This window comes from Tachysurus vachellii, chromosome 15 (assembly GCF_030014155.1).
Source record: "Tachysurus vachellii isolate PV-2020 chromosome 15, HZAU_Pvac_v1, whole genome shotgun sequence".
Classification (NCBI taxonomy): domain Eukaryota; kingdom Metazoa; phylum Chordata; class Actinopteri; order Siluriformes; family Bagridae; genus Tachysurus; species Tachysurus vachellii.
This window is the reverse complement of record NC_083474.1, coordinates 19,691,683-19,717,584: the sequence shown is the minus strand read 5'-3', so window position 1 is coordinate 19,717,584 and position 25,902 is coordinate 19,691,683. Positions and strand designations below refer to the sequence as shown.

At 36.4% G+C, this 25,902-nt stretch overlaps 3 protein-coding genes across 4 annotated transcripts; 2 read left to right on the top strand and 1 right to left on the bottom strand.

The window, feature by feature from the left end:
* The first annotated feature begins 3,235 nt into the window (after nt 1-3,235).
* Nucleotides 3,236-9,011, top strand: xaf1 (XIAP associated factor 1). Of its 2 annotated transcripts, none has more exons than XM_060888729.1 (8): nt 3,236-3,383; nt 5,311-5,446; nt 5,564-5,620; nt 5,721-5,907; nt 7,148-7,200; nt 7,341-7,538; nt 8,016-8,095; nt 8,208-9,011. In XM_060888729.1, exons 1-7 carry the CDS (start codon nt 3,346-3,348, stop codon nt 8,082-8,084), a joined length of 738 nt encoding a protein of 245 aa, XP_060744712.1. In that variant the 5' UTR covers nt 3,236-3,345; the 3' UTR covers nt 8,085-8,095; nt 8,208-9,011. The 2 variants fall into 2 exon arrangements, with proteins under 2 accessions (XP_060744712.1, XP_060744711.1); XM_060888728.1 differs by having other exon boundaries at nt 8,016-8,102; nt 8,208-8,988.
* Nucleotides 9,012-9,571: 560 nt separating this feature from the next.
* On the top strand, nt 9,572-11,365 carry LOC132858181 (uncharacterized). Its single transcript, XM_060888417.1, has 2 exons — nt 9,572-9,597; nt 9,739-11,365. Exon 2 carries the CDS (start codon nt 9,817-9,819, stop codon nt 10,879-10,881), a length of 1,065 nt encoding a protein of 354 aa, XP_060744400.1. The 5' UTR covers nt 9,572-9,597; nt 9,739-9,816; the 3' UTR covers nt 10,882-11,365.
* Nucleotides 11,366-15,357: 3,992 nt separating this feature from the next.
* On the bottom strand, nt 15,358-25,889 carry tekt1 (tektin 1). The gene is made up of 8 exons (XM_060888527.1): nt 25,673-25,889; nt 18,749-18,942; nt 18,469-18,634; nt 18,243-18,371; nt 17,991-18,137; nt 17,104-17,329; nt 16,081-16,277; nt 15,358-15,517 (listed from the first exon to the last, which is right to left on the bottom strand). Exons 2-8 carry the CDS (start codon nt 18,936-18,938, stop codon nt 15,358-15,360), a joined length of 1,215 nt encoding a protein of 404 aa, XP_060744510.1. The 5' UTR covers nt 18,939-18,942; nt 25,673-25,889.
* Nucleotides 25,890-25,902: the final 13 nt, after the last annotated feature.

The following is a 25,902-nucleotide window of genomic DNA, read 5'->3' as shown; positions in this document are numbered from 1 at the left end:
CTGATGATCAACCTGTTAGAACATGTCTGAGTGTTGCTACATGCAGAGAAGGAAAAATACAGATTATTAAATAAATAACTTCCTGATTATCATTACTATTAGCATTATACATAAAACTGCCACTTCCTGTCACTGTAGGCCTAAATTAATCTTTTCCCTTAAATAATTATTAGTATTTGTCTATATAATATACTTAACAACAGTTAACTATCTTTAACATCCAATGTTTGCTAAGTCGAATATACACAGATAGATTTTATTTCATATTATTGGACTTTATTTAAATTTTATACTAAGAGACGGGAAGGGGGCGGGGCTTCCATTTAGTTAATTTAGCTGTATATCTTTCTAGATTCATGTTGACTTGATCATGTCTCATTTTATTGGTGAGAAAAAGGCTGCACTTTGGGTTTTTTTTTGTTTTTTTTGAGTGATAATGTGTAGCTTCTATGCAAAGTGCGTAATGGTTTATATAACATAATATAATCAGAGTAAACACCACTGGATCAGTGCAGTGAAACATTGCACTTACACACACTGCAGAAACAGGTTTATCCTGGTATCCTGGGCATGAGATGGGAAAACACCCATTCACTTTGCACACACACACACACACACACACACAGAGAGACCGAAACACACACACATTCACAACTCCGGATGATTTCCCATATAAAAAAAAAATAATAAAATATGTATGGTTCATATACAGTAATCATATATCTTCCTTACTTAAATCAGCCAGAACTACCTTCTGTGTTTCATGTAAGTCCAATACATTTTCTATACAAGATCAGACCGATTATGGCCCGTTTCTTACTAAAAAGCACACATACAATTTGTAGTGGACTTTTGGGTCATATATTCATTCATTCATTACCTCGGGTCACGGGGAGCCTGTGCCTATCTCAGGCGTCATCGGGCATCAAGGCAGGATACACCTTTGACGGAGTGCCAACCCATCGCAGGGCACACACACACTCTCATTCACTCACGCAATCACACACTACAGACAATTTTCCAGAGATGCCAATCAACCTACCATGCATGTCTTTGGACCGGGGGAGGAAACCGGAGTACCCGGAGGAAACCCCCGAGGCACGGGGAGAACATGCAAACCACACAACCACATGCAACCCTGGAGGTGTTAGGCAAACGTGCTAACCACTAAGCCACCGTGCCCCCCTAAATCAGAACATATTATTGTAAATGAACAAAGCTGTGCCAAAAATGTTTTTAGAGCTGTGATCTAAAATGTAAAGAGGTTGAAAATTGGCTGGGATATGTCTGACAAATCATGTTTGTATACAGTATGTCACATTAAATCATACTGAACGTGTATACAGTACTGTGCCACAAGCAATATGCAACTGTATCTTGTAGAATACACTAATAAATATTTTTGTAATTTAAATGTGTGCTTGTGTGTGTACTTTAAATGCTGTGTTCCATCCAAGGTTGTTAATATACAATTATACAGTACATGACTCTGACATTGTCTTAAGACATATAGAGGAAATTCTTATTAAATTATGAAAATCTACAAGGTTTTGTTTGGTATGTAGGATATATATATATATATATATATATATATATATTATATATATATATATATATATATATATATATATATATATATATATATATATATATATGACATATGATTGAAAATACATTAATATTATATCATTTGTATATGTGGATTTTGCAGCATATGACCAGATGGCCCATGAAGTGTCCTTCTCCCGTCAAAACTTCTCATACAATTTCATAATATAAATAATTTGACCTGGTAGGAATTACATACAGTACATATTGCAATTGTGTGTTACAAGCTCACAGATGAACCTAAAAAGTCATCAATACCAGTGAAATGAGAGTCACATTGTGTATCAAAGGTCACCTGGCTCACCATATAAGAAGCTCTGTACAGTACCTGAAAATAATTCTGCAAAAATTACAGTTAAAAAAACGTTTGAATTAATACGCTTATTTCTATTATTATGGTTTTATGGTTATAGCAATGTATTGAGGGGTGAGAAATTAAAGAGACACTGATATAAAGTGTGTTTTACACACACACATACACATACACACACACACACACACACACACACACCTAGTTCTTTATGGCCTCACATTATGAAACATCCTGGACTCCATTTCCCACCAGCCTTACAGACTACAGCCAAATCACATGACCAGTCACATGCTGTTGCTCCACTTATTTTTTTGTGCTTCTCCTTGATTAGTGTCCTGCTTGGTTGTTTAAATGCCAAGTCTTTGTTGTCCCTTTCATGCTCTGTTCTCCACGCTCTTGTTCTGATAAGATAAGAATCCATGTGTGATGAATCCATGTGTAAAAATGATGTCTCATGCTCCCAGAAAACCTGGTATTGTCATTGAAATATGCATCAGGGAAGAAAAAATTGTCTCAGTGTTAATAATGTAAGTAAAATCAGCTTTAAAGTGTTGTGTTGCATTGCCTCACCGCTCCATGGTTCCCAGTTTGGTCCTGAGTTTTTGTGACTTAAATAACACTCTACTATACAAAATAATACAGACTATACAAGAAAATGCAGATGAGATACAATCGATAATATGAATATTAAATATGAATACAGAATATATGATTGATCGGTTATGTACATAAAGTGTGGGAAGTGCAAATAACAATATTGTGCAATATTATGCTTTTTGTATAATATATAACAGCAGTAGTGTGTGTAACATACACGGATGATGTGATGACTGACAGTTCTGATAATGCAGTACTTGTGCTATAAATCAGGAAATATAATTATGGTGAGTTGTTAATAAGGGTGATTGACCGGGGAAAGAAACTGTTCCTGTGTCTGGTAGCTTTAGAAAGCAAAGTTCTGTAGCACCTGCCAGAAGGGAGGAGCAGAAAGAGGTTGTGTCCAGGGTCCGAAGGGGTCAGTGGTGATTTTTCCTGCCCGGTTTCTAGGTGGATTTGAAACATTAATTTGCCTTTAGCTGTGATTTGTGTGCATGCATGGTGATCTATGATGTACTGCATCCCATCCAGGGTGTATTACCACTTAGTAGTACAGTAGGTTCCTGGGAATACATCAGGGACTCTGACCAGGATAAAGCAGTTTTTAAATAAAAATGTAAAACAAAATGTAGGCCATAGTGACTTAGAGTAAATGCATGTGCTTAGAAATGTAGTCTTTACATGTAGTCTTTACAAGAAAAAAAAATTCACCTTAATGAAGTAGTTGGCGCTGAAAGTGCAAGTGCGCATGTGCAGAACCTCAGGCTTGTCATGCTTTCTATTTCTCACAAGTGAAACTTCTAGGAAATAAACAGTACTCAGTAGGAATGGACGCTAAAGAAGAGGTGGAGATTTGCAGCCACTGGTAAATATGAAGCTGCTGTTTTGTTTATATATATACATATATATGTGTGTGTGTATATATAAGTTGTATAATGTATATAAGTACTATTTATTGCTTATTTTATATTTGTACCAGGATTTAGATTTTTGTTGAATGTTGCCTGTGAAGTTGACCCGAGTTTAAAGAAGACATATTTTAACCTTGACTTCGTGAATCATTTGATTATTAAACTTCACGTCTGTGGGAATGAATAAGTTTCTATCTAACACATAAACATAATTTACCTCCCATGTAAACAGACCGAATTGTGACGTCACTTGCAGCCTGAAATGAAAATGAAAGTGTTGGAGAAACTTTCCTAAGAAAAAGATCCAAAAAAAGTCTCTGAAACGCTCAAATAAAATGCAATGAACCGAAATGGTGTTCAAATAAATAGATAAATAATTTAAAAGTTAAATAAATAAACATCCTACAGAATAGATCCTGTGTCTCTAGAAATAACATTTAAAACGCACATGCAAAACATTCATTCCTTCATTTCTATAGAAAGACATAGATATCTAGGACTTTAAAATCTCAGTGTAATAATTTATACTTTACTGTAAAATGCTTTAAAAAAATCTAATACAAAATATATTTTTAATATAAAATATAAATCGAATATAAAAATCCAAATATAATAATTTGAAATTTCCTAATCTAATGACATATATGTAAGAATATAGGCTATAAAATGTAGAGAAAATATATTTATAATTGCTTATATATTCGAATTAGGGTTAACTTGGTGCTTTCCAAACTTTACTATCCAAACTTGCACCTTACTGACGGTGCTGTTGCAGCGCCACCTGGTGGATGGGACGTAAACAAAGGACTAAGTATGTGAGCATTTGATTATCTGATCATGGTTTGTTATAGAAGTGGAACTGTGTGTTTCTGCTAATTTTGGGTACAAATCTGAAGTCATAGTCTAAACGTTGTAGAAAAATTCAATCCTGAAAGTCATTTAAGATTTAAATAATATCTCATAAGCAGCATTGCGGTTAATATTTGATGTTCAGTAAGTGATATTTCAAATACAAATGATGTCTAACGAAGCTACATTTGCTTTATTGCATGTCACCTACTTGGTGAGAGTCTATTGATTCGTACATTCCCATTAAAGGAGCTTGTGGTGAATCTGGTGTCTCTTTTTCATTTTATATGTCATCATATTTCAGTACCTCATCCACTGCTGCTATAAGTCTATATACTGTATGTTTGCAAGAATCCTCTTGTTTACCACCTTCTATTTTTGCACATTTGCTGTACATTATACAATATGAACACTGGTCGGTGCTATTTTGTGTATTTGTCCTGCAGTATTGCACTAGCTTGCACACAATGGACTGTATGTGGCTTACTATAGCTTACTTTAAGTCCTTAGCTCTGTGTTATTCTATGTAGCACCATGATTTTGTAGAAACGTTGTTTAATTTCACTATGAATAAATTGTGACTTCATTCCCATAAATGAAAATCGTGTTACTGTTAAAATAACGTGCAACATCTGACAAATTGCGAATGGAAAAACAAAGTCTGTTCGCAGGTTTTTTCCCAGTTTTTTTTTGTTACGATCCTGTTATATCGAAGCAGCAGCTGCAAAATTTACACCGTTTGTTGTTTCATTTCTCAGTGTCTCCTATGGAGCCTGGTAAAGTCCTTGAATTTGCATTTCTGACCCCTTTTTAAAGAAACCTCTAGAACATAGTCCCCCAAAAAAATCTTCCATAGTTTCATCCCAGTCAATAATGAGAAGCCATTCATAAAGACTATCTTTTTTATTGATTTTTCCAAAGCATTTTATAGACAGTTATATAAACCAATAAACATCAGATATTAGTATTCAGTTTGGTTTTGTGTGACGGTTTAATTTTTGTTTAATATTCACTCTTCATCGCTCCACACAGCAATAAAGAGGTGGTGAAGACGAACCTCCCCATGCATGAAGCTCACTGCCAGCGGTTCCTGTGTCTCTGCCCTGACTGTAAAGAACAGGTGCCCAAGGATCTGCTGGAGGAACATCGAAAGGAACAACACACTATGGTCCCTAACTTTACACTTCAAACCCTATTTTACGGTGCTTATTATTGCATGTTATCATTTCTTCCCTGTATGTACATTTGTGGTAAAAAAAAAAAAAAAAAAAAATCTCTGTTACAGATCAAATGTAAGCAGTGCAACATGAAGCTGGAAAAATTCAAGCTACCAGATCATGAAGTAAATTCCATCAATCGTGTTAGATCCATACTTTCAGTCTGAGTAGAAGTAAGCTAAATAATCCAGAGATGTGTTTGCGTCTATCTGCGTCTCCTTTCAGTCATACGAATGCAAAGAGAGGATGCAGAGTTGTGAGTATTGTCAGCTGTCTCTCCCTTTGAGTAAATTGGAGGAACACGTCGTGACCTGTGGGAGTCGGACAGAACGCTGTCAGCACTGTAACCAGTACGTCATCCTTAAAGACCAGCTCCAGCACGCTCAGATCTGCATTGCTGAAGACTTACAAAGTGAGTCTTACAAAGTCTAATTTTATATTTTGTACCACTACAAGACTTTTATACTGTATACCACATATACATCATTTAAAGTCTATCATATTTTTACTCTCTAAAATTAATATAATAATGAATTGTTTATACGTGAAAATTTTCCTACATTGTCACTTTATGTGCATGGACAGTTTTTTCTATGATCAGTGTGTACAGTTTGTACTACACAAGGCATGATCGTGAGTAGGTGTAACGTGTGGTGAACTGACCATGACAGGGACTACATGACATGACAAACTTGTATAAAGCAGTGCATCAAGGGGAAAACCAGGGGCAGGTGAAAAAGCTGGAAAACATCATAGGAACAGCCACACATTGGAATAACAGTGATCGATGAATAAACTACTTGCCAGCCCCGCCCTGGGGGTCTAGCAGGGAACTGCCCCAGTGTCTCACAAGCACAAGAATTCACTTTACTAATATATATAGTTTCAAGCCTCAAATTTATTTTCATGTACATAAAGAATGCACATGAAAATAAATTTGAGGCTTGAAACTAAATATATTATTTACCTGGCAGCAAATATTTGTGATGTTTTTCCACAATGAATAATATTCAATAACAACAACAACAACAACAATAATAATAATAATAATAATAATAATCAATAATAATCAATATTATTTAATTTAAAGTATTATTATTATTATTATTATTATTATTATTATTATTATTATTATAAATAATTATAGAATATATATTAAATAATTGATTTTATTACAACCTTTTTGTAAATCTGTAATTTAATATACTAATTCTAGTATAAAAATAAATACTAAAATGTTAAGAATTGTAATGAATCATTTTTAAAATAGACAAGTAACGTAAATTTGAAGTAAGTCTTAAATGACATTTTTCATTGTTTTAAATACATCTTGATCAAGCCTTTTGGTTAAAAGTGTGAATAATGTTATCGGACATGTATAAATATATTTCTTATTGAAGATAGATTTTTTATTTAAAATTGACATTAATTACAATTAATTCTCCTGAGAAAAACTAGTGTGTAAAGAAGACAGTTTTGTTTTAACACCATTTTTATGCATAATTTCATGTTTCTCAGAGTTAATATTGTCATTCTTATTATATATCATGATACATATTAAATATTATAGAAATGTTTTCACGTTTCGTGAGGTGATATTTGGGTTCATCACCGCCCTTCATACTTCATACTCATTGTTCTTTTCATTTTAGCTAAATCCATTCATGGAAATGTAAAGCCAGCGAACTCTCAGCAAGACAATGGGGTACAGTTCTTTTTTTTAATTATTTTTTTATTTTATTATAAATGTAATTACATTATGGTATTAAATCTCTCCTTCCACACACACACACATACACACACACATACGCACACACACACACAAACACACGCACAAACATGCAGCGTTACAAATACGTGAGGAACTCTTCGAAAGATCAGACTGACTCTGAGCCAAAAGATGCGATCCTGTCGCTGTCGGATCTGATGAAGAAGAAGAAGAAGCAGAATGATAATCTGGGTTGGATAACAGACCCAGATCAGATCAACACCTGTCCGTACTGTCACCTGGCTCTGCCAGTAAACATACTGCGATGGCACGAGGTATGCACACATTATGGCACTGTAGCTACACAGACCTTATGTTCTTCAAAAGGTTCTTAAATGCTCCTTTGTCAGGGCATATGGTCCTGTGAAGAACCTTTAACATCCATGGAAGGCTCTTTTACTGAGAAAAGTTTTAGACTATGAAAAAGGCTTCAAGAAAAACTAAAAAAGCGGTGCCATATAAGAACCTTTTTTCATCAGTTTAGTTCTTCAATGAACCTTTCAGTAAATTATTCTTATAACAACCTTTTTTCTAAAAAAATATTTTTTTTTATAGTAAAGAATATTCTTTCCACTTACACCCTGATCAAGAAGCATTTAAGAATAGATTTTGAAGACTGCATGGCTCGGAAATGTTCTTTTGCTCCTATGGCATCATTGCAAAAACCCCTTTTAAAGGGTTCTTGCTGAAGCCTTTATTTATAAGAGTGTACTGCTGAGCTGGATAAGTAACATGTTTTCTCATCATATAAGGAGAAATGCAGGATTGTGGAAGGTCTGAGAAGGATGAGCGAGGCAATGGATGCGAGCGGAAAGAAGTGAGAAATAAACCTGTAAGTGGTGAGTGTCTACATAATCCTAGACACTATAATAGCAGGTTTTATAATAATATTTATTATTTTTCTAAGACAACCTCATTAATGAGAGTTAATTATTCCTTCACAGCTTGACATGCAGAGACGCTTTCAGAAACACAGGTGATGACATCAGAATGAAATGAATGAACAAGCACTGTTTACTCAAGTCTTTCAGACATCTGGAAAAATCAACCAGAGCTTTTGGCGAGCATTATTATTGTATTTGAAATTTATGATTTTTTTTTTTTCCATTAAATTTAGCTTTATTAAATGTTTGAAGAAGATATGATAAACTTTGATGAATAAAAGGAATGATTGCAAAAACGATGTAGATTTATAGATAGATAGAGAGCATGGTAATGTTTTTTGAAAAGGAATTATTTATCCTTGTTTTAATACCGTGAATGATGAATATTTATTTTTAATAAATATTTTGCCCTTTTTTTAATAGCTTTATCAATTGGTATGAGTTCCATTTATTTAAAAATAATATATATATATATAAACAAATGAAACTCATACCAATTGATAAAGCTAATAAAATCTTTATTAATTAGATAGATAGATAGATAGATAGATAGATAGATAGATAGATAGATATCTAGATATATTGGATAGATAGATAGATGGATAGATAGATGGATGGATATTGTAATTGATACATCTCATACGATAAAAAAAAATCAAAAATTAAAACTCAAACTAAAGCTGTGTAACTTTTTGTTGTACATGTTATTACTGAACACTTTCTCTGAACCGACCTGTGAGTCGAGCACCTAAACCGATTCATTGATTCGCGCGCGCGTGCGGTAGTTGTGTGATTCTTCTGGGGCACCAAGACACCTTGGCTTTTTTTTTTTTATCCTTTATCTCCAATAAATGCTCGTATTTGTGTTTGGTTGAATTAAAGATATGGATGAATGAATAAATCCGTGCTTCCTCTTTAAATGCTGAGCGAACGGCGAGGCTATTAGAAGACATTTACACAAATATACACCGGGAAAAAAGTGCTATAGTAATATTTATTTACAAAATGTTCATGCTGTTATTATTCAATAACAAATCAATAATGTAGCCAAGACTCAATCCGAGCAAGTTGTGAATATATTCAGGGCGAATTCAGGCTAAATCAACTGGGGCTCAGACTGGAAGCCTATACAGTAGATGAGCGTTTCCCATCCTAATGCTTTATTAATGACACTAATGAACACTGCAGGCTTTACAGCACAATTATATCATAGCATTTGTTCATAAAACACACGGCAGATGGACACAATCCTGAATGATGTACAGAACTTGGCACGGATTCAAAACCGAATTAGAACGCGTTGTTTACATCGGAACAGAAAAGTAAACAAACTCGAAGTTCTAGATTTCAGCTAGTTCACCGACGACGTTTTATACAAAACGTCTCACTAACTTTGTGTGACTTTCTTGCTGATATGAACAGAATTTATTCCGGTATAAGTTCACATTCGGTAGGTACTGTATTTATGAGTCATTTTAATTGTTAATAGATTATTAATTGACTTAATAATTGATAAATAATATAAGATAATTGTTATACGAATTATTTGGCGTCTGTCCGGCATGACAATGACAACCAGTTCCTTCCACAGAGTTGTGGTGATGTGTTAAGACAGCAGCCTCTTTGCCCACAACCAACAGCCCTGGGTGGCACAGAAGAACGTGACGTTATGACATCTGAAGAAAGTAACGAAAACCGCAGCACCAGCAAAACCTTTGAGATTTTTTACAGGAAAAACTACAGCTCTGATTATCCTGATGACAGCCGTGCACACTGTTCTAAGGATTTATTTGCTAATCATAAACAATGCCAAGACAGGAAGGATAAGAAAATTGACAGATATATTAAATATTTGGCTAAGATAGATAATATGGAGCCTGTAAACACAGAACAGACATCTACCTTTAGAGAAGGCTCACGTATATGGCCATCCAATGACGACATCCTCAAAACTCTGAAGATTATTCAAAAACAATGCTACAGCCCTAGAGGTTCCTATGGAAATCGGATGGTCAGTCAAACAAACAGTGAGTCAAGTTGTACTGAAGCTTTGCCCAGCGATCCTACAACATGCAGAGATCGCCGTGAAGTCGAGGAAGAACCTGCCTTTGGTCAGCAGCCTGCAAAACAACTCGGTCTTAAAAAGAAAAAGAAATCTCCGCGTGTAAATGACAATGACGATGACAACCACGAAACCTTTGCAATGATTCGCCAACAAATGTACAGCCCTAGAGGTCCCTATGGAAATCAGATGGTCAGTCAAACAAATAGTGAGTCAAGTTGTACTGAAGCTTTGCCCAGCGATCTTACAACATGCAGAGACAGTCATGAAGTCAAGGAAGAACCTGCCTTTGGTCAGCAGCCTGCAAAACAACTCAGTTTTAAAAAGAAAAAGAAATCTCCGCGTGTAAATGACAATGACGATGACAACCACGAAACCTTGGCAATGATTCGCCAACAAATGTACAGCCCTAGTGGTCGCTATGGAAATCGGATGCTCAATCAGCTTGAACCTTCAGATTTGGCCTCTTCCTCCTTCGATCAACAAGCCAACACTAGTAGTAACAGCGATTTACCTAGTGTCAGCAACAAAGCTTCAGGTGTGAACCAGCCCATCACGTCAACAACGAATCAAGGTAATGTAATAAAAGCACACAAAGTGATGTACAGAAGAAGAAAAACAAGAAAAAACAATACGTTCCATAATGACCACAAGTATTCTGCCATTTTCTAAAATGTAGCCATGTAAATTAATTAGTGTAGAGGTAAATAAGTCTGATAGGAGAAGCTCTTTAGGACCTTTAGTCATGATTAGAAAAAGGTAGCAGCAGGTAGCAACAACCACAGGAGGCTCTAAAGCGACAGACTAAATGTACACGGCTAAAGAAATGCAGTTAGCGTATAACCAGAATTACTATTTGTAGTTCTTATTATTTTCAACTATTACCATTTCATTACATGTACTCAAATCTAATCTAATCTAATCTAATCTAATATAATATAATATAATATAATGTACACTAATCTAATCTAGCCTAATCTAATCTAATCGAACCTAATCTAATACAACATGTCTCTTCGTACTAATATTTTGAGTCAAGGTTCAGACAGCACCAGAAGGAAGATTCAACCCTGAATGTACCTCGATTAGCTCTTCAGTAGCTGGATTAGCTCCCTGCCCAAGAATTGAACCCTGGCTGCAGACCACAAGGCTTTCTATCTCACACAATAAATAATATTTCAATAAAAAAAATCATGTGTTTTCTTGAGTTACTTTTAGATATAAGGTGTATACTCTATATAAATATATGAACTAAATGTATGAATTGTTTTAATATATGAATATTGATGTATATAAGGGATGGTCTCTAACATTTACACACAAAGAGGTTATGAAGTCTTTGTAAGTAGTTATTGTTGACAAACTGCTGTTGTAGAGTAGGGTAGAGTATTTGATTACAAAAAGGACAAAGTATTACCATTACAAGAGCAGCAGGAGCCTAAAAGTGCACAATAAACTAATAAATATCACAAATATCAAGAAAGACCTTTGTGTGAAGGTATTTACAGACTGAACCTGAGGTCTCTGTACAGAATAACTGGCCGTTTAGACTCTCGGTGTTGACAATTACGTTGTAGAATATTTCCTGTATATTACATCAGTTTGTTTTTTAAAGCATTGTGTGGTACATACTTGATAAACAAATCACAGCTGTGTCTCCGGATGTGTGACTAAACTGATATATTTTGCACTGAACTGAACCAGTATTTAATGTAGAACGAAACAGGAAAACCTGCAAAACTGCATCTTTTACCTGTTAACTAACTATTAGCTACTTTTCTCACTCAAGTGAACGCGGCACATCTAGCAGGTGCCGTTGGTGGACACCACTATGCATTACACCCCCAGCCAGGGGATCGACGTGGTGCCGCAGACGAGGGCTGCTTCCAGTGAGGAGAGAGGAATAGAAAGGAGGGCGACAGGATGTCTGTGGTACCACAGTCTACTGAATCTGTTGAGAAGCAGGGACCCTGTGTGGTTAACTTTAGCCTCATGTTAGCTAACTTAGATACCTTATCATGGGCTGTTTGAGCAAAATCTTGTTTTAACCACATTTCATGGACATTTTTATGCAAGTCACCTGTAGTATAATTTAGCTATTTTTATTTCCCTATGGGCTGTTTATTAATAGTGAAAAACGTTGTTTGTTTTTAACAGTTTGACAGGACATTCTCACTTTGGTTGTTGTTTGTTTTTTCTATGATGGTGCTGCTGCTTATTTAATTTTTCCATTAATTAAAATGCTGGTGAAATGGCTAATTTTTTAAACATGACAAAGAGATGATATTAGCTAAATATTTATATGGGTTTATTGTTACCCAGTTTGAATTAAGTCTCTAAATACAGAATATCATTACATTGTTATGGTTGTAATACATTAGCCTCATTTCCTTCCTTGTTTCTTAAATATTTAGTTTTTATTGTATTGCAGGTTTCAGAATAAGATGGAAGAGAAATAAATGTTCTTGAATTATACTTTAACAAATAAAAAAAAATGCTGTCGGATTGACATCAACACAATAAAATATTTCAAAAATAAAATATATGTTTAACCCATCTGGTTGTTAACTGTTTACTCAGAACTGCATGCCATGGGATGTTTTATATCAATTTAAGGAAAATGATATAAAACAGCCAAAATGGTCATGCTGTTATTAAATGGCAAATAAATAATGTGTGTGTGGTTTAGATAATAATAATATAAAATGAGTTGAGAAAAAAAAGAAGAGCAAAAAGAAGCCTAAATGTGCACAATAAACTAAGAAATATCACAAACATCAAGAAAGACCAATAAACTAATGACATAATGGCTTAATATGTCCAGAATGCTGTAATAGAATCAGAATAGAATTAAATGTGTTGTTTCTAACGGAACAGGAGGATGTGTGAATGAAATCTAAGTTCTAGATTAAGAAGAAACCATCAAAATCTAAGATATAGTAGTTTACAGTTGATTTTTCTTACAACTGATAAAATGATGAAGGAATCCAAGTTCACTTCTGGTATGATTTATTTTAATTGTTAATAGTTTGTTAGTTGTCTTGGTGATTTTTGCCCTGTAGTTTGATCTACATTGTTAAAAACGATTTCTATTATAATCACTAATCGATACATCTGATAGGGTCAAAACTGATATGCAGCATCACCGCTCACTCCGTCCACCTTAATGATGCTTAGAAATGGTGTTATAGCGTTAGTTTATTACATATAGGTTGTTGAGTTACATTTTATATCCATGCATTATGGGTTCTGTATTAGCCAATCAGATGCATAATGGGTTCTGCATTAGCCAATCAGATGTTGTGCAGGAAAAACTCGTCTCCAACCTGCATTGGCCCAGGCAAGCTGACTGCAATCTGACTATAAATTAAAACAATAATTCTAAGTGGAGGTTGCAAGAAGAAATGATCAGCCAAACATTTCTATACATTTCAGACATGCGCCCTCTTTCCACCCTCGCATTCTTTCTTACCAGTCATAATTCTGCTCATGTACTCGGTCCAGAAACTCCCAGAAATGTTCCATTGTCGCTAAATGGTCATCATTTTCCTTATATAACTTATTGCCTGAATTTCCCTTTATCTTTAAACTTGTAGGCCCATTTCCACATCATCAGGCCTGTAGGCTCATTCCTACATCGCTAGGCAATAGTGTTTATAAGTTGTTTTCTGTGTTTTAATCTTCCTTCTCTCTCTGAGCCTTTTTCCCAACACATGGGTATGTGGGAAGTTTAATTGTTGGAACACATGGGAAGTTTAATTGTTACCACCATATTTTCCTATATGGTTGTCTTTCTTTCCATTTCCTGTTTCTTTAGATACAGTAGCCCTCAGTGCTGTTGTTACCGGTTTCTTATTAACTGAATGTACAGGGCCTGTACATTAATGTAATGTACTGAATCTATGTGTTTTCCCAGCTGCAATTTCTTCGTGGGTTGGGCGATTTCTGGATAAATTCGACACTGATATTCCTCCATCGGTTGCTGGCCCGTTCACCGAAATCCTTATTCTTTACACTAAATATTTAGAGAGTCATGGTCTACTCATTGATTCTTATGCTGCTGAGATGGTTGATGTCTCTACCCAGGCTTCTACTTTGACTACACAGGCTACTCAAACTCTTACCATCTCATCCTCATCCAAAAGCACACAAGCTACTCAAGTTCCATGGCGTGTTAACAGAAGAACTCAACATCCTAATCTATGTGTTGTTAAACCTTATTACATGAAGAATAAATGATTTTGATTCATTATACTTTAAAAAAAACTTTAGCCTTATTTCCATTTGTGTATGTGTCCTTATTCCTAAGTGTGTGTGAGTGAAGGTGTCTTTACTTTTCCATGTACATGACTTTAGCTGTGTTCTTCTGGGGCTCCTACCAGCTTAATGGCCCGCTTACCTTATAATGTTAAACTACCTCGTACTCTATGCGTCTCCTTTAGCTTTTTTCCCTACTTCATATGTTTTTACCAGAAAATTTCCCACAGTTGTTAGGTCAATATACAGGGATTAGTTCACTGTTGGCTTGCAGGTCCCTTAACAGACGGTTGTCGAAAAGCCCATCAGCACTGGGCAAGAGCATACTGTATTTACCCCTCCACCGTCACTTATAGCCAAAACAAGAAAGCACAACAATATTATTTAAAAGTATGAAAAATGTATAACATTGAAAGTTTACATTACAGGTGATGTTATAATATACACAAATAGCATTACACTGAATACTGAAAGGAGAACGGATGCCGAATTGTCTACTGTTGCTACGATACAAACACAGTTGACCAGCATCAGATATAGCAACGCTGAGGAGGATGAGATGCCGGAGTTGTTGTTATCTCACTTCAGGGCTACTCACTGACTCAGAGCTCAACTACTGCACTGTGATTTATTCCATGTAATGTCAGAGAGGCATAACATTCCATCTTATGGCGTCTGAGTCTCTGTGATTTATAACTGATAGAGCATATATAACTGTTCAGCCTGTTTATCTCAACATCAAATTTCCATTTAATAAGAATGCGTTATATATCCTGGATGTATCCCTTTAGATATTTCATTAAAAAGACCAGGACCAGAGCACCATTCATAAATGATTTATTTCCTATTTAATAGTTTTACAATCTTTTTCGAGTCGTTTTTTTTTTTCCTTCAGAAGACGTGAATGGTGATTGGCTGTCGGAGCTGTGTGCAGATCACTTCGTCTATGTAAAGTGAGTTTGATTTGACCTGGATCTCCTCCTCCAGGAGCAGCTGGCTTCTGGTCAGAGCTTTGAGCTCCATCTCTGACTGGGATAAACCGTCTTTCAACCTGTGATGCACAGAAACAAAAAGTGTGAAGGCTTTGGGGAAAAACATCCCCTCACATATGGAATAAGCACTTACTGTTATAGGAAAATAACCAGTGCCGGTGGTGTGATGTGAAGTTACCGTTGCTACCATAAAGCTGATTACAGCATATCCAGAATTGATTTAGATATCTTACCATACCACTATCTATTATCTATACCACAACAAACTACCAGAAAAGACAAACATCTACAAATCAGGGTAGTTCTTTTTATCTCTAATATACATATAAGTATTTCTGAATAAATGTTTTTTAATCTGTTTATTATTTATGAGGTCCATTGTAAAAATCTCTGAATAAGCTGTTAGTATAAAAACAAGAACATATAAGAACATTAGTTGTGGGAAAATTACTCATCCAAATTAATTATCTATCCACACACACATACACGAATCGAAGGAATCGAAGCCCAAACCCTGAAAGTGTGAGGGAAACCAAACAAATCATAAGTTAAATGAAAGTAATTAACCAGTTTTGTAATATGAGGTTATTTAAAATTGAATAAAAGTTCCTCTGTCTTTCACCTGGACACTTGGCTCTTAAGCTGTTGTACTTCGGTGAGCAGGTGTGTGTGAGCGCGATCGTTACACAGCTCAGCTCTGGGTCGTTGTTGGCGTGTGTGCAAACGTGCCTCTGCCAGCTTTAGCGGCCCTTCTTTATCAGCAACAGCTACTTTCAGAGCATTGAGGTTTTGTTCCTGTCTTGCGATCTCCACCAGCAGCTTTAAAAAGGCAGAAAACAGGAAGCAGACCTTTTAGTTGTTATTTAGATTTACGAATCAGTCTTTAGCTTTCAGCAACAATGTGATCATACTCAACATAGGCTCAATCTACATATTGTCGCTGTCAGGTGGAATCCTCGTATCTCCAAAACCGTTATTTTTCAGGAAATTAAAAAAAACCCGTACCTTATCTGCAGTGCACAGGGTTTAGTCCGCGTTGCAGTGGATTGTCTTGCGCTAAATTCCTGTCCTCAGACGAGCACCAGAACTAGCGGGGGTCAAGATTTTTTTTCTTTGAGCCCAGTGTTTTGAAGACATTTACCTCAGAAGACGTGTTGATTCGTTGCGACTCTTCTTGAAGAGAAATATGACGCGAATCTCTCCCACGGAGTGAGGAAGAGGTGGACAGTTGAAGTGTCCAATGGATTTATGAGATTTGTGCTCAAGCTATTTTCAAGACTTTAGATTGGTTAATAACTTGTAAAAATAACAGACCCACGTGGGGACTGACCAATAGCATCGATATGTGAAAAAATATGAAATTGACAAAATTTGGACATACGAGGTTTCCGCCCGACAGCGACGATATATTGTGTGCGGTCATAGCTACCTATTAACAGTCATTAAGATCTAGTAACTTAGATCTGGTAAGATTTAGTTTGTTTGTGATGTCTAAAAGTTTAGGCTTGAGCATGAATACCACGAGTAACTAGATAAAGCTTCCTACAAAACAAGACTTTATGATCCAAATTAATAACATATATAGCCTCTAAAAAGTCTTCTGTTTTGTTCTGCCTGTGTTTAATGTGTTAAGGCTGGTGTACACCTTGCTCAGCTGATCTTCCAGATTTGCTTTAGCACTTCTGGTTTCGTGTATGCGCAGCTCCAGGGCCGAGCCGGTGGCCTCGTGCTGCCTGCGCATGTCTGCCGCCGTCTGTGCCAGCAGGTTCTCCACCAGGGCCCGCAGAGATGCCGAGTTATTCCTCTCCTTCTCTGCCTTGCCGATGTTCACGTCAGAGAACGTCTCCCATTCCTGAGGTGTTACGGCGAGTCTGAAAGGAAAATTTAAGCAACAATCAAAACAGCATCGTAGCCTTGTGTTTATGCGTTAAGTCTCGATACAAGCTAGTTAGAAGTTACAAGTTAGAAGGAACAGAATCAATAATTTAACTGGAAATTTAGAATAAAATACTTTGAGGCATGCTGGGAAAACCATCTAAAACAGGATGTTGTGATGAGCCAAAGTTCTCCTGAAGTGTTTTATTCCTTTTCTACCACAGCAATTTTGCAACAAGCACAATTTTTCATTTAAAGTTATTACTAGCATTATTATACTCGTTACTATTATACCCCTTCCATAAATGTTAAATAAATAATCTCACCAAAATAATCTTACCAAATTAACGATTATACACGTTTTCCCTTTTCTCCTTACGGGTCCCTGAAAGTGAGCTGTTACTATAGAAACGGTTTTAAAACTATGAACCTGTGTTATATCAGCACTATATCAGAGTTGTTATTGAAAATGAATCATTTTCTGACCAATCAGATTTGAGAATTCAACAAAACTGTGGTGTAAAAAAAAACAGAAATACCTGAAATAAATACCAAGGATATTGCACAGGTATAAACTGTATATATAAGTTCTCTAGTACATTCTGATTGTAACAAGTTATTATATCGAATATGGAACTTATTCGTATATGTCTTTACCCTCCATCAGGACGCTGCCCGGCTCCAGCCTGCTCCTCGCCGCTCGCTGTGGTGCTGCTGAGCAGGGAGCAGAAATCGTCGATGCGTTCGGCCTGAAATTTATCCCGCAGATCTTTCTCCAGGTAGTATTTGGCTGCACGGTTGAGTCTAGGATGAGTAATGAGAAATACAGATTCAACCTCAGTTCTTCAGTCAGGTTCAACCGTATTCATAAATAAATACATGAAACGAGACTTTTCGTTCCAGGTTCACCTGATCTGCTCAATGATCTGCTCCAGAGTGCGCTGGAGGAGAGTCAATACTCCCTCGATCACGTCCTTTTCCTTCAGAAGCTCCTTCTCCAAGTTGTCATGAACAAGGTCTATTTCCACGCGCTTCTGCCTGATGAATACACAGATATTAGCATCCTCAGAGTGGTCTAATTAATTGATTGAGATCAGTGATTTATGTTTCCCTGTGAGTCAGATTAGCGCCTCACCTCTCGTTCAGACAGTCCAGAGTGGCTTGGAGAGGTTCGGCGCAACTCCCCAGAGCTCTCTCTACTCGGCTCTTCATAGTCAGTAGCAGCTCGATCTCCTGCACCATCTCATGCAGTTTCTGCTCCAGCTCCTGCCTCCAGAACTTAATATCTTTGAGTCTCTGCTCTGAGAGGAACAAATATACACACACATACACACCAACACACACACAGCATTAGATATCTCATGGCATTACCCAGCAGCTTTATACTAAAATAATAGCTCTGATAGCACAGTTACCCAGGCGGTTGTTAGCATCCTGCTGCATGCGTTTCACCGTCTTCTCGCTCTCCTCTATCAGTCTCTTACACTCATCCGTGAGTCGCTCTGAGCGTGCTCGCTCAGCCTCAGCTCTCCTGAAGTGCAAGTGGTTTGCATGTTCCCATTCAGGAGGCAGAAACTTAGGAGGTGCTTTTTCTACCTGAGACATTACACTGTGAAAGAAGGAAATCTAATGACAAAATGGTTCTTCCATATAAAAGTAAAACAGCGCAAAGAAAAAGACAACACACACATCCAAACTGTGTTAAATGACAAAGAATAAAAATACGTTTTAGGACTCTTAGGAGCAGCAACTGCAAATGCTCGGTCACCCCTGTGCTTCATCCTTGCTCTAGAAACAACCAAGAGCAAGTTATCTGCACACCCAAGGGACCTTGATGGAACGTACAGTTTAATAAGGTCAGAAAGATAAGTTGTCTGCCAGACCATTCAATGATTTACAAACAAATACTAAAACCTTGAAATCAATCTTAAAACACACTGAAAGTTATTGATGAGAGCCTAATATAGGAGAAATACAGTATGATCATGCTTACGCGTTCCTTTCAATAGCCTGCAAGTAACCAACTGCAAGTGTGAGAGAGAAGCCTGACTGACACCAATATAAAGGCCATTACAATAGTCTAACCGAGAAGAGATGAAAACACGTATAACCCCTTTAAAGTCTTTGAATGATAAGAAAGGTTAATACCTTAGATAAAAGCCTTAACTGATAAAAACTGGCCTTAACTACAGAATTGACCTGTTTGTCAAATTTAAAATCGCAGATCTTTAACAGAGGATTTGATACAGGGAAGAAATGAACATAATTCCATTTTAAGGGGCACTTGTGAACTATTTGGCCTGAATATCACAATTTCAGTTTTACTCTCATTAAAAAAAAAAAAAAAATTCAATTCCATCCACGCTTTGACATCTTTTAGGCAATTCAGCAATAAATTTGGAGAGCTGGTATCATTTTGCTTCAATGGCAGATAAAGTTGCGTGTCATCTGCATAACAGTGAAATGAAATGCCATACTTTCTTAGAATAGACTCTAATGGAAGCAATAAACCAAATGAAGCTGTAAGATCTAAAAGCATAAGAATAACAGAATCTCCAGAATCTGTAATCACTGCTCGACTGGTTCCACCATCTCTCAGGGTAAGAGGCAAGTATACTACAAGACTCTTCTCTGTACTGGCACCAAGGTGGTGGAACGAACTTCCCCTAGAGGTCCGGACAGCTGAGTCACTGGCTATTTTCAAGCGGCGGTTGAAGACCTACTTATTCAGGAAACACTTCAACTAGCACTTCTTTCATTATCTTTTGCATTTAAAAAAAAAAAAAAAAAAAAAAACACACCTTTGACACTTTCATTGTAACTTTGAACAAATGTTTTAAACTCATGGTATCTTAAGTATGTAACTTAGTGAGCCAGCATTAATGATTCAATGTTAGAGATTTAAGCACTTATGTACGTCGCTCTGGATAAGGGCATCTGCCAAATGCTGTAAATGTAAATGTGAATGTAATCAATAAAAGATCATTAGTAACTTTTAAGAGTGCAGTTTCAGTGCAATGAAATGCTTTAAATCCAGACTGATATACCTCTAAACATCCATGCAAATCTAAAATACATTGCAGCTGTAAACACACAGCTTTCTCCAATATAATAGAAAGAAAAAGAAGTTTAGAGATTCATTCATTCATTCATTCATTCATTCATTCATTTTCTACCGCTTATCCGAACTACCTCGGGTCACGGGGAGCCTGTGCCTATCTCAGGCGTCATCGGGCATTAAGGCAGGATACACCCTGGACGGAGTGCCAACCCATCGCAGGGCACACACACACTCTCATTCAAGTTTAGAGATTAGGTTTTTTTAATTTATTGCTGAACGGCCGCATGTTTAAAGTCCAGTGGAACGACACCCAACGTCAGTCTACTATTTATAATTTCAAGGATTTTAGATCCAATAGATTCAAATATCTGTTTAAGAAAACGAGGATGGACTACATCCATGAGACATGTGGAGGGTTTCATGTGATCAATAACTTTTTCCAAGAAAGATAATGGCACCGGCTCAAACTGGTCGAAGACAGCAGAATTTGTGACAAAGTTAGGTGGGTCCTCAAAGGGAGGTGAAATATGTGTTCTGATATTGGCAATCTTATCTATACATTTTTTAAAAACTCACAGTCATCTAAACACACCGGTTGAGAGGTATTTAGTATGGCATTAATTGTACTGAAAAGAGTTTGTGGTTTATGGGATTCTTTTAAAATGATATCAAACAGATATTTATCAGGTAACATGGAGGGGGAGTGACATCTGCAGACTCTCTACTGGTGTCCCACAGGGCTCAGTATTTGGTCCTCTTCTTTTTTCTCTGTATACTCACTCTCTTGGTGAAGTTATTATGCTGATGATACACAACTTATCTTCTCACTTTTCTCTTTCACAACCTCAGATACCACAGCTTCTCAGCATGTCTGGCTGTCATATCATCATGGATGACGGCTCATCAGTTGAAGCTCAATCCTAGCAAAACTGAACTACTGATCATCCCACGTGATTTATCCCCAGGTCATGATCTTGCAATATCTCTGCATAACGATCTGATCTACACTTCAGCCACAGCTCGCAACCTTGGGGTAACCATGGACAATCAACTGTCCTTTTCCTCATGTCATGACTCGCTCATGTCGGTTCCTTCTCTACAACTTTAGAAGGATTTGGCCATTTTTGTCCACACAGGCTGATCAGGTACTTGTTCAGTCTCTTGTCGTCTCAAGACTGGACTACTGTAACTTACTGCTGTCAGGTCTACCTTTGAATGCATACCACCCTACTGCTGCACTCCCTCCACTGGCTTCTGGTAGCTGCATGCATCAGATTCAAAACACTGATGCTTGCCTTCAAAGCAAAAAATGGACCAGCTCCGTCTTACCTCAAAGCCCTCATCACTCCTCGCACTGCACCCTCAGAGCTACCAGCACTGCTCGACTGGTCCCACCATATCTCAAAGTAAGAGGTAAGTATACCCGAGATCGAGTCATATGACTTGACTGGAGTCAGACTTAAGTCGCAAATTTGCTTGACAAATATTAAAAAAAGACTCGACTTGACTTTAACTTGACATTCATGACTTGAGACTTGACTCAGACTTGAGTTAAATGACTCAGAGATGGGGGACTTTACTTGACTTGAGTCAGACTTCTCGCCAAATTTGAGACTTGAGACTTGCTTGACAAATATTAAAAAAGACTCGACTTGACTTTGACTTGACATTCATGACTTGAGACTTACTTGTGACTTGCACATGTGTGACTTACTCCCACCTCTGAAGTATACTACAAGACCCTTTTCTGTTCTTCCCCTAGAGGTCCGAACAGCTAAGTCACTGGATATCTTCAAACAACAGTTGAAGACCTAATTATTCATGAAACACTTGAACTAGAACTTTCTCCCCTCTTTGATGTAAGTGTGTATTTTTAAATAAATAAATAAATAAATAAATAAATAAATAAATAAATAAATAAATAAATAAAAACTTTGAACAGTGTTTTAGGCTTATGGTATATTAAGTCTGTATCCTAGTGAACCAGAGTTAATGTATTCAATGATAGAGACTTAAAAGCACTTTTGAACGTTGCTCTGGATAAAGGCGTCTGCCAAGTGCTGTAAATGTAAATGTATTTACCCATAAAGCAACAGAGTTTGGGCCGAGTCTGGCTGACATTCAGTACTTCTGGCTTATTGCTGGTGCTGTTTATTCACAGTCTTGTGTCAAACAGCATTAGGCTGAGCTCTGACTCAAGTCTGGACAACCACGAGAAACATTAAGAAAATTTAGTCTGTTTGGCTGAGCCCTGGCTTGAGTTTGGTACGCCAGAAAAAGAAAATATTCGGCAGAGATCTGGATGGGATTTGGTTAGCTGAAGAGTGCATATAAGATCTTTGTCATAAATGTGCTTTATAGTAAAACAGCCTTGTAAGATGTGTGTAGGGGTAAAGTGGTTCATATTTATTTTATACATATTTATAAAGTCATAATATATAAATTAATATTTATATTATTTGCAAATGACTGTCCAAAGGAATAAAATACTGGAATTATTGTTTGAGTTAAAAATTCCAATAGCAGAAACTTCCATGAAGATTAAGTAAAAAAATAAGAATACAAGTAATTAATCATAAGGGGGCAGTAATATAAATGTATAAAAACAAAGTAAATATAAAGAAGAGAACAATCATTTTATCTAATTGGATTATTGTATGCTTCTGTTCTAGAGGCTGTAAGAAGAAAATCTATTTATGCACAAACAACTGAGTTGGAGGTTGAAAAGTGTATTAAACAGTGGTTTCATCTGTCTGGTGACCATGAGGGTGGCACAAAAAGAACAGATTTAACAAATTCATTTATTTCTTGGTATAAATACTCTTAGGTATTTTGACTATTTATTTGTTGTTGTTTTTCAAATGTATTTAAGCTTTTTTCCCCTTTTGCATCAATTAAACTCTATACTTTTTTCATTTTCATTCTTTTACCTTGCACAATATATAAATATTATATATGGTTAATGTTCCCTGGAGCTTCTGGATAAGTCGAGTCCTGAGGTAAAGGTGGTGGCATTTTGGCTCTTGCCTGGCTGACATCTGTGGATTTTTGAGGGCCAGTAAGGGCTGATTCCTGGTGACTTTGTGAAGCTGTGGCTGAATTTTGGTTTGTTTCCTGTATTTGTCTGGTAGACTTTTGGCAAACCGTTTTTAGGCAAACATTGTGCCATAATTCCATGTGGTATGTGGGCCACACGTAAAGCCGGTACATATCCATAGCCAGATCCAGCCCTGAGCAAATTTGCTCTCTCAGCTTCAACAGTTTTATTTGGTATTTATGCCAAGTGTCCCATAAAATATCAAGACACACTTGCGGTCTGTCTTTCTTCTACTGATGCCCGGCCCTTCTGCACTCTCTTCTGACAGAACGAGTAGTATTTTTCAACCATGGTTTTTGGTTTTGAGAGAATCAAACAGCGAGGTTAATTCTTCTGTACTAAAACAGGAGGAGAGCATAAATTGAGATTCTGACAAATTTTGAAAGACCGTAGAGAACTGAGCAGGAGTGGAAGTGTTAAACAAATGACATAGCCGAGCTGGCACACAGGAATGGAACAGAGACCTCAACTAAAACAGGCTCACAAGTTGCTTTGTATGGGGGCACGGTGGCTTAGTGGTTAGCACGTTCGCCTCAAACCTCCAGGGTCGGGGGTTCGATTCCCACCTCCACCTTGTGTGTGTGGAGTTTGCATGTTCTCCCCGTGCCTCGGGGGTTTCCTCCGAGTACTCCGGTTTCCTCCCCCGGTCCAAAGACATGCATGGTAGGTTGATTGGCATCTCTGGAAAATTGTCCGTAGTGTGTGATTGTGTGAGTGAATGAGAGTGTGTGTGTGCCCTGTGATGGGTTGGCACTCCGTCCAGGGTGTATCCTGCCTTGATGCCCGATGACGCCTGAGATAGGCACAGGCTCCCCGTGACCCGAGGTAGTTCGGATAAGCGGTAGAAAATGAATGAATGAAGTTGCTTTGTAATACAGCAAACATGAATATTGAAGTCGCCAAGGATTAAAATCCTGTCACGATTTGGCATGATTCCAGAAAAATATCTGAAAAGTCAGTGATGAAATCCTTATTATATTTAGGTGGCTGATATACCACAGCAAACAACACCGACTGGAATCGACCCAACTCAAAGACCATCAGTTCAAAGCTGGAATACGTCTGATGACAGTTGACGACATATAAATTTGTCCCTAAAACCTGTAGCTACTCCTCCTGCTCATCCGGGTGACCTCGGAGAGTTAATATATGTAAATTAAACAGGTAAAGCCTCAGAGAATAAATATATATAATATTAGTCTGATTTATGGTTTATAATGTGGCTATTTTCATAATAACACTATAATCAAATATATCTTTTTAGGTATAAAGAAGGATTAAAATAAACAGTTTATAGTTATTAGTATTTAGTGACTTAGGTTTAATTTTCTAAATCGAGGTGTGTTGCATTACGTATATTTAAATGATGTTTTGTTTTTTTTTTAATTCTACTGGATGATCAGGATGAATTTTCAGTCTAATAAAGTACAGTGTTAGTATTACTCGTGTGTATAATAATTATTGATAGTACATTTGTCTTAAAAACTTTATACGTCAAACAAATGTATTCAACGGATGAAAGAAGTTAAAGATTTTATCAACAATAAAATATTTTATATTCAGTTTTATTTGTAGACAATGCTTAGATTTTTAGATTTAGGCTTAAAAAATCGACACAAAAACCTATTTTAGACAGTTTCCAGTCTGTTTTTTTTTTTTTTGTTTGTTTGTTTTTATTAGTTCATGAATTAATTGAAGTCAATTCCATTTTCAGTTCAATTTATTTGTATAACGCTTTTAACAATTTCCCATTGTCTCAAAGCAGCTTTACAGAAGTATGGAAATAGAAGAGAGAGAAAAAGAAAGAAATATATAATAATAATAATAATAATAATAATAATAATAATAATAATAATAATAATAATAATACGAAGAAGTAAGAATAAAAATAAGTGAATAAATACTTAAATTAATTAAAAAAAAATTACTTAAACTATAAAATACTATATATTTATCCATATCCCTAAATTGCAGTTATAATCCCTGTAAAACTGAGATGAACAAATCCTTGATTAGCTTTAAATGTCACGATAATTTGATTTTATTAGATAAGATAGAAAGCTAACTTGGTCAAAAACATTACTAAGATCTTGCAATACATGGACATTTAGTTGGTTGGATTCACGACCTACAAAGAAATCATATTACATATGACGCTTTTTTAGGATTAAACTCACCTACCTGGATGGTTATAACTTGTAAAAGTAGTTTATTTATGTAAACGTTTAACCGCTAATCCGAGCACAACTTCTAACTATCCGTCTAGTAAACACAAAGTTGCCATAGCAGCCTCAATGTCAGCTCCCGATGTGGGCGGGACAAAAAACGGTTGCTATGGAGAACATATAAACAAACGGGGATGTGGGCGGAGCTACGACAAACAATAGATTTTTTTATTTTATTTTTATTTT

Excerpts from the sequence above, each read along its gene's own strand:
- xaf1 (XM_060888729.1), top strand. The coding sequence starts at position 3,346 with ATGGACGCTAAAGAAGAGGTGGAGATTTGCAGCCACTG. Across the intron at positions 3,384-5,310 it reads GTGGAGATTTGCAGCCACTG|CAATAAAGAGGTGGTGAAGA; the intron begins GTAAATATGAAG and ends CGCTCCACACAG. Across the intron at positions 5,621-5,720 it reads TCAAGCTACCAGATCATGAA|TCATACGAATGCAAAGAGAG; the intron begins GTAAATTCCATC and ends GTCTCCTTTCAG.
- LOC132858181 (XM_060888417.1), top strand. The coding sequence starts at position 9,817 with ATGACATCTGAAGAAAGTAACGAAAACCGCAGCACCAGCAAAACCTTT.
- tekt1 (XM_060888527.1), bottom strand. The coding sequence starts at position 18,938 with ATGTCTCAGGTAGAAAAAGCACCTCCTAAGTTTCTGCCTCCTGAATGG. Across the intron at positions 18,138-18,242 it reads CAGATCATTGAGCAGATCAG|ACTCAACCGTGCAGCCAAAT; the intron begins GTGAACCTGGAA and ends TACTCATCCTAG. Across the intron at positions 15,518-16,080 it reads CTTAAGAGCCAAGTGTCCAG|GTTGAAAGACGGTTTATCCC; the intron begins GTGAAAGACAGA and ends TGTGCATCACAG.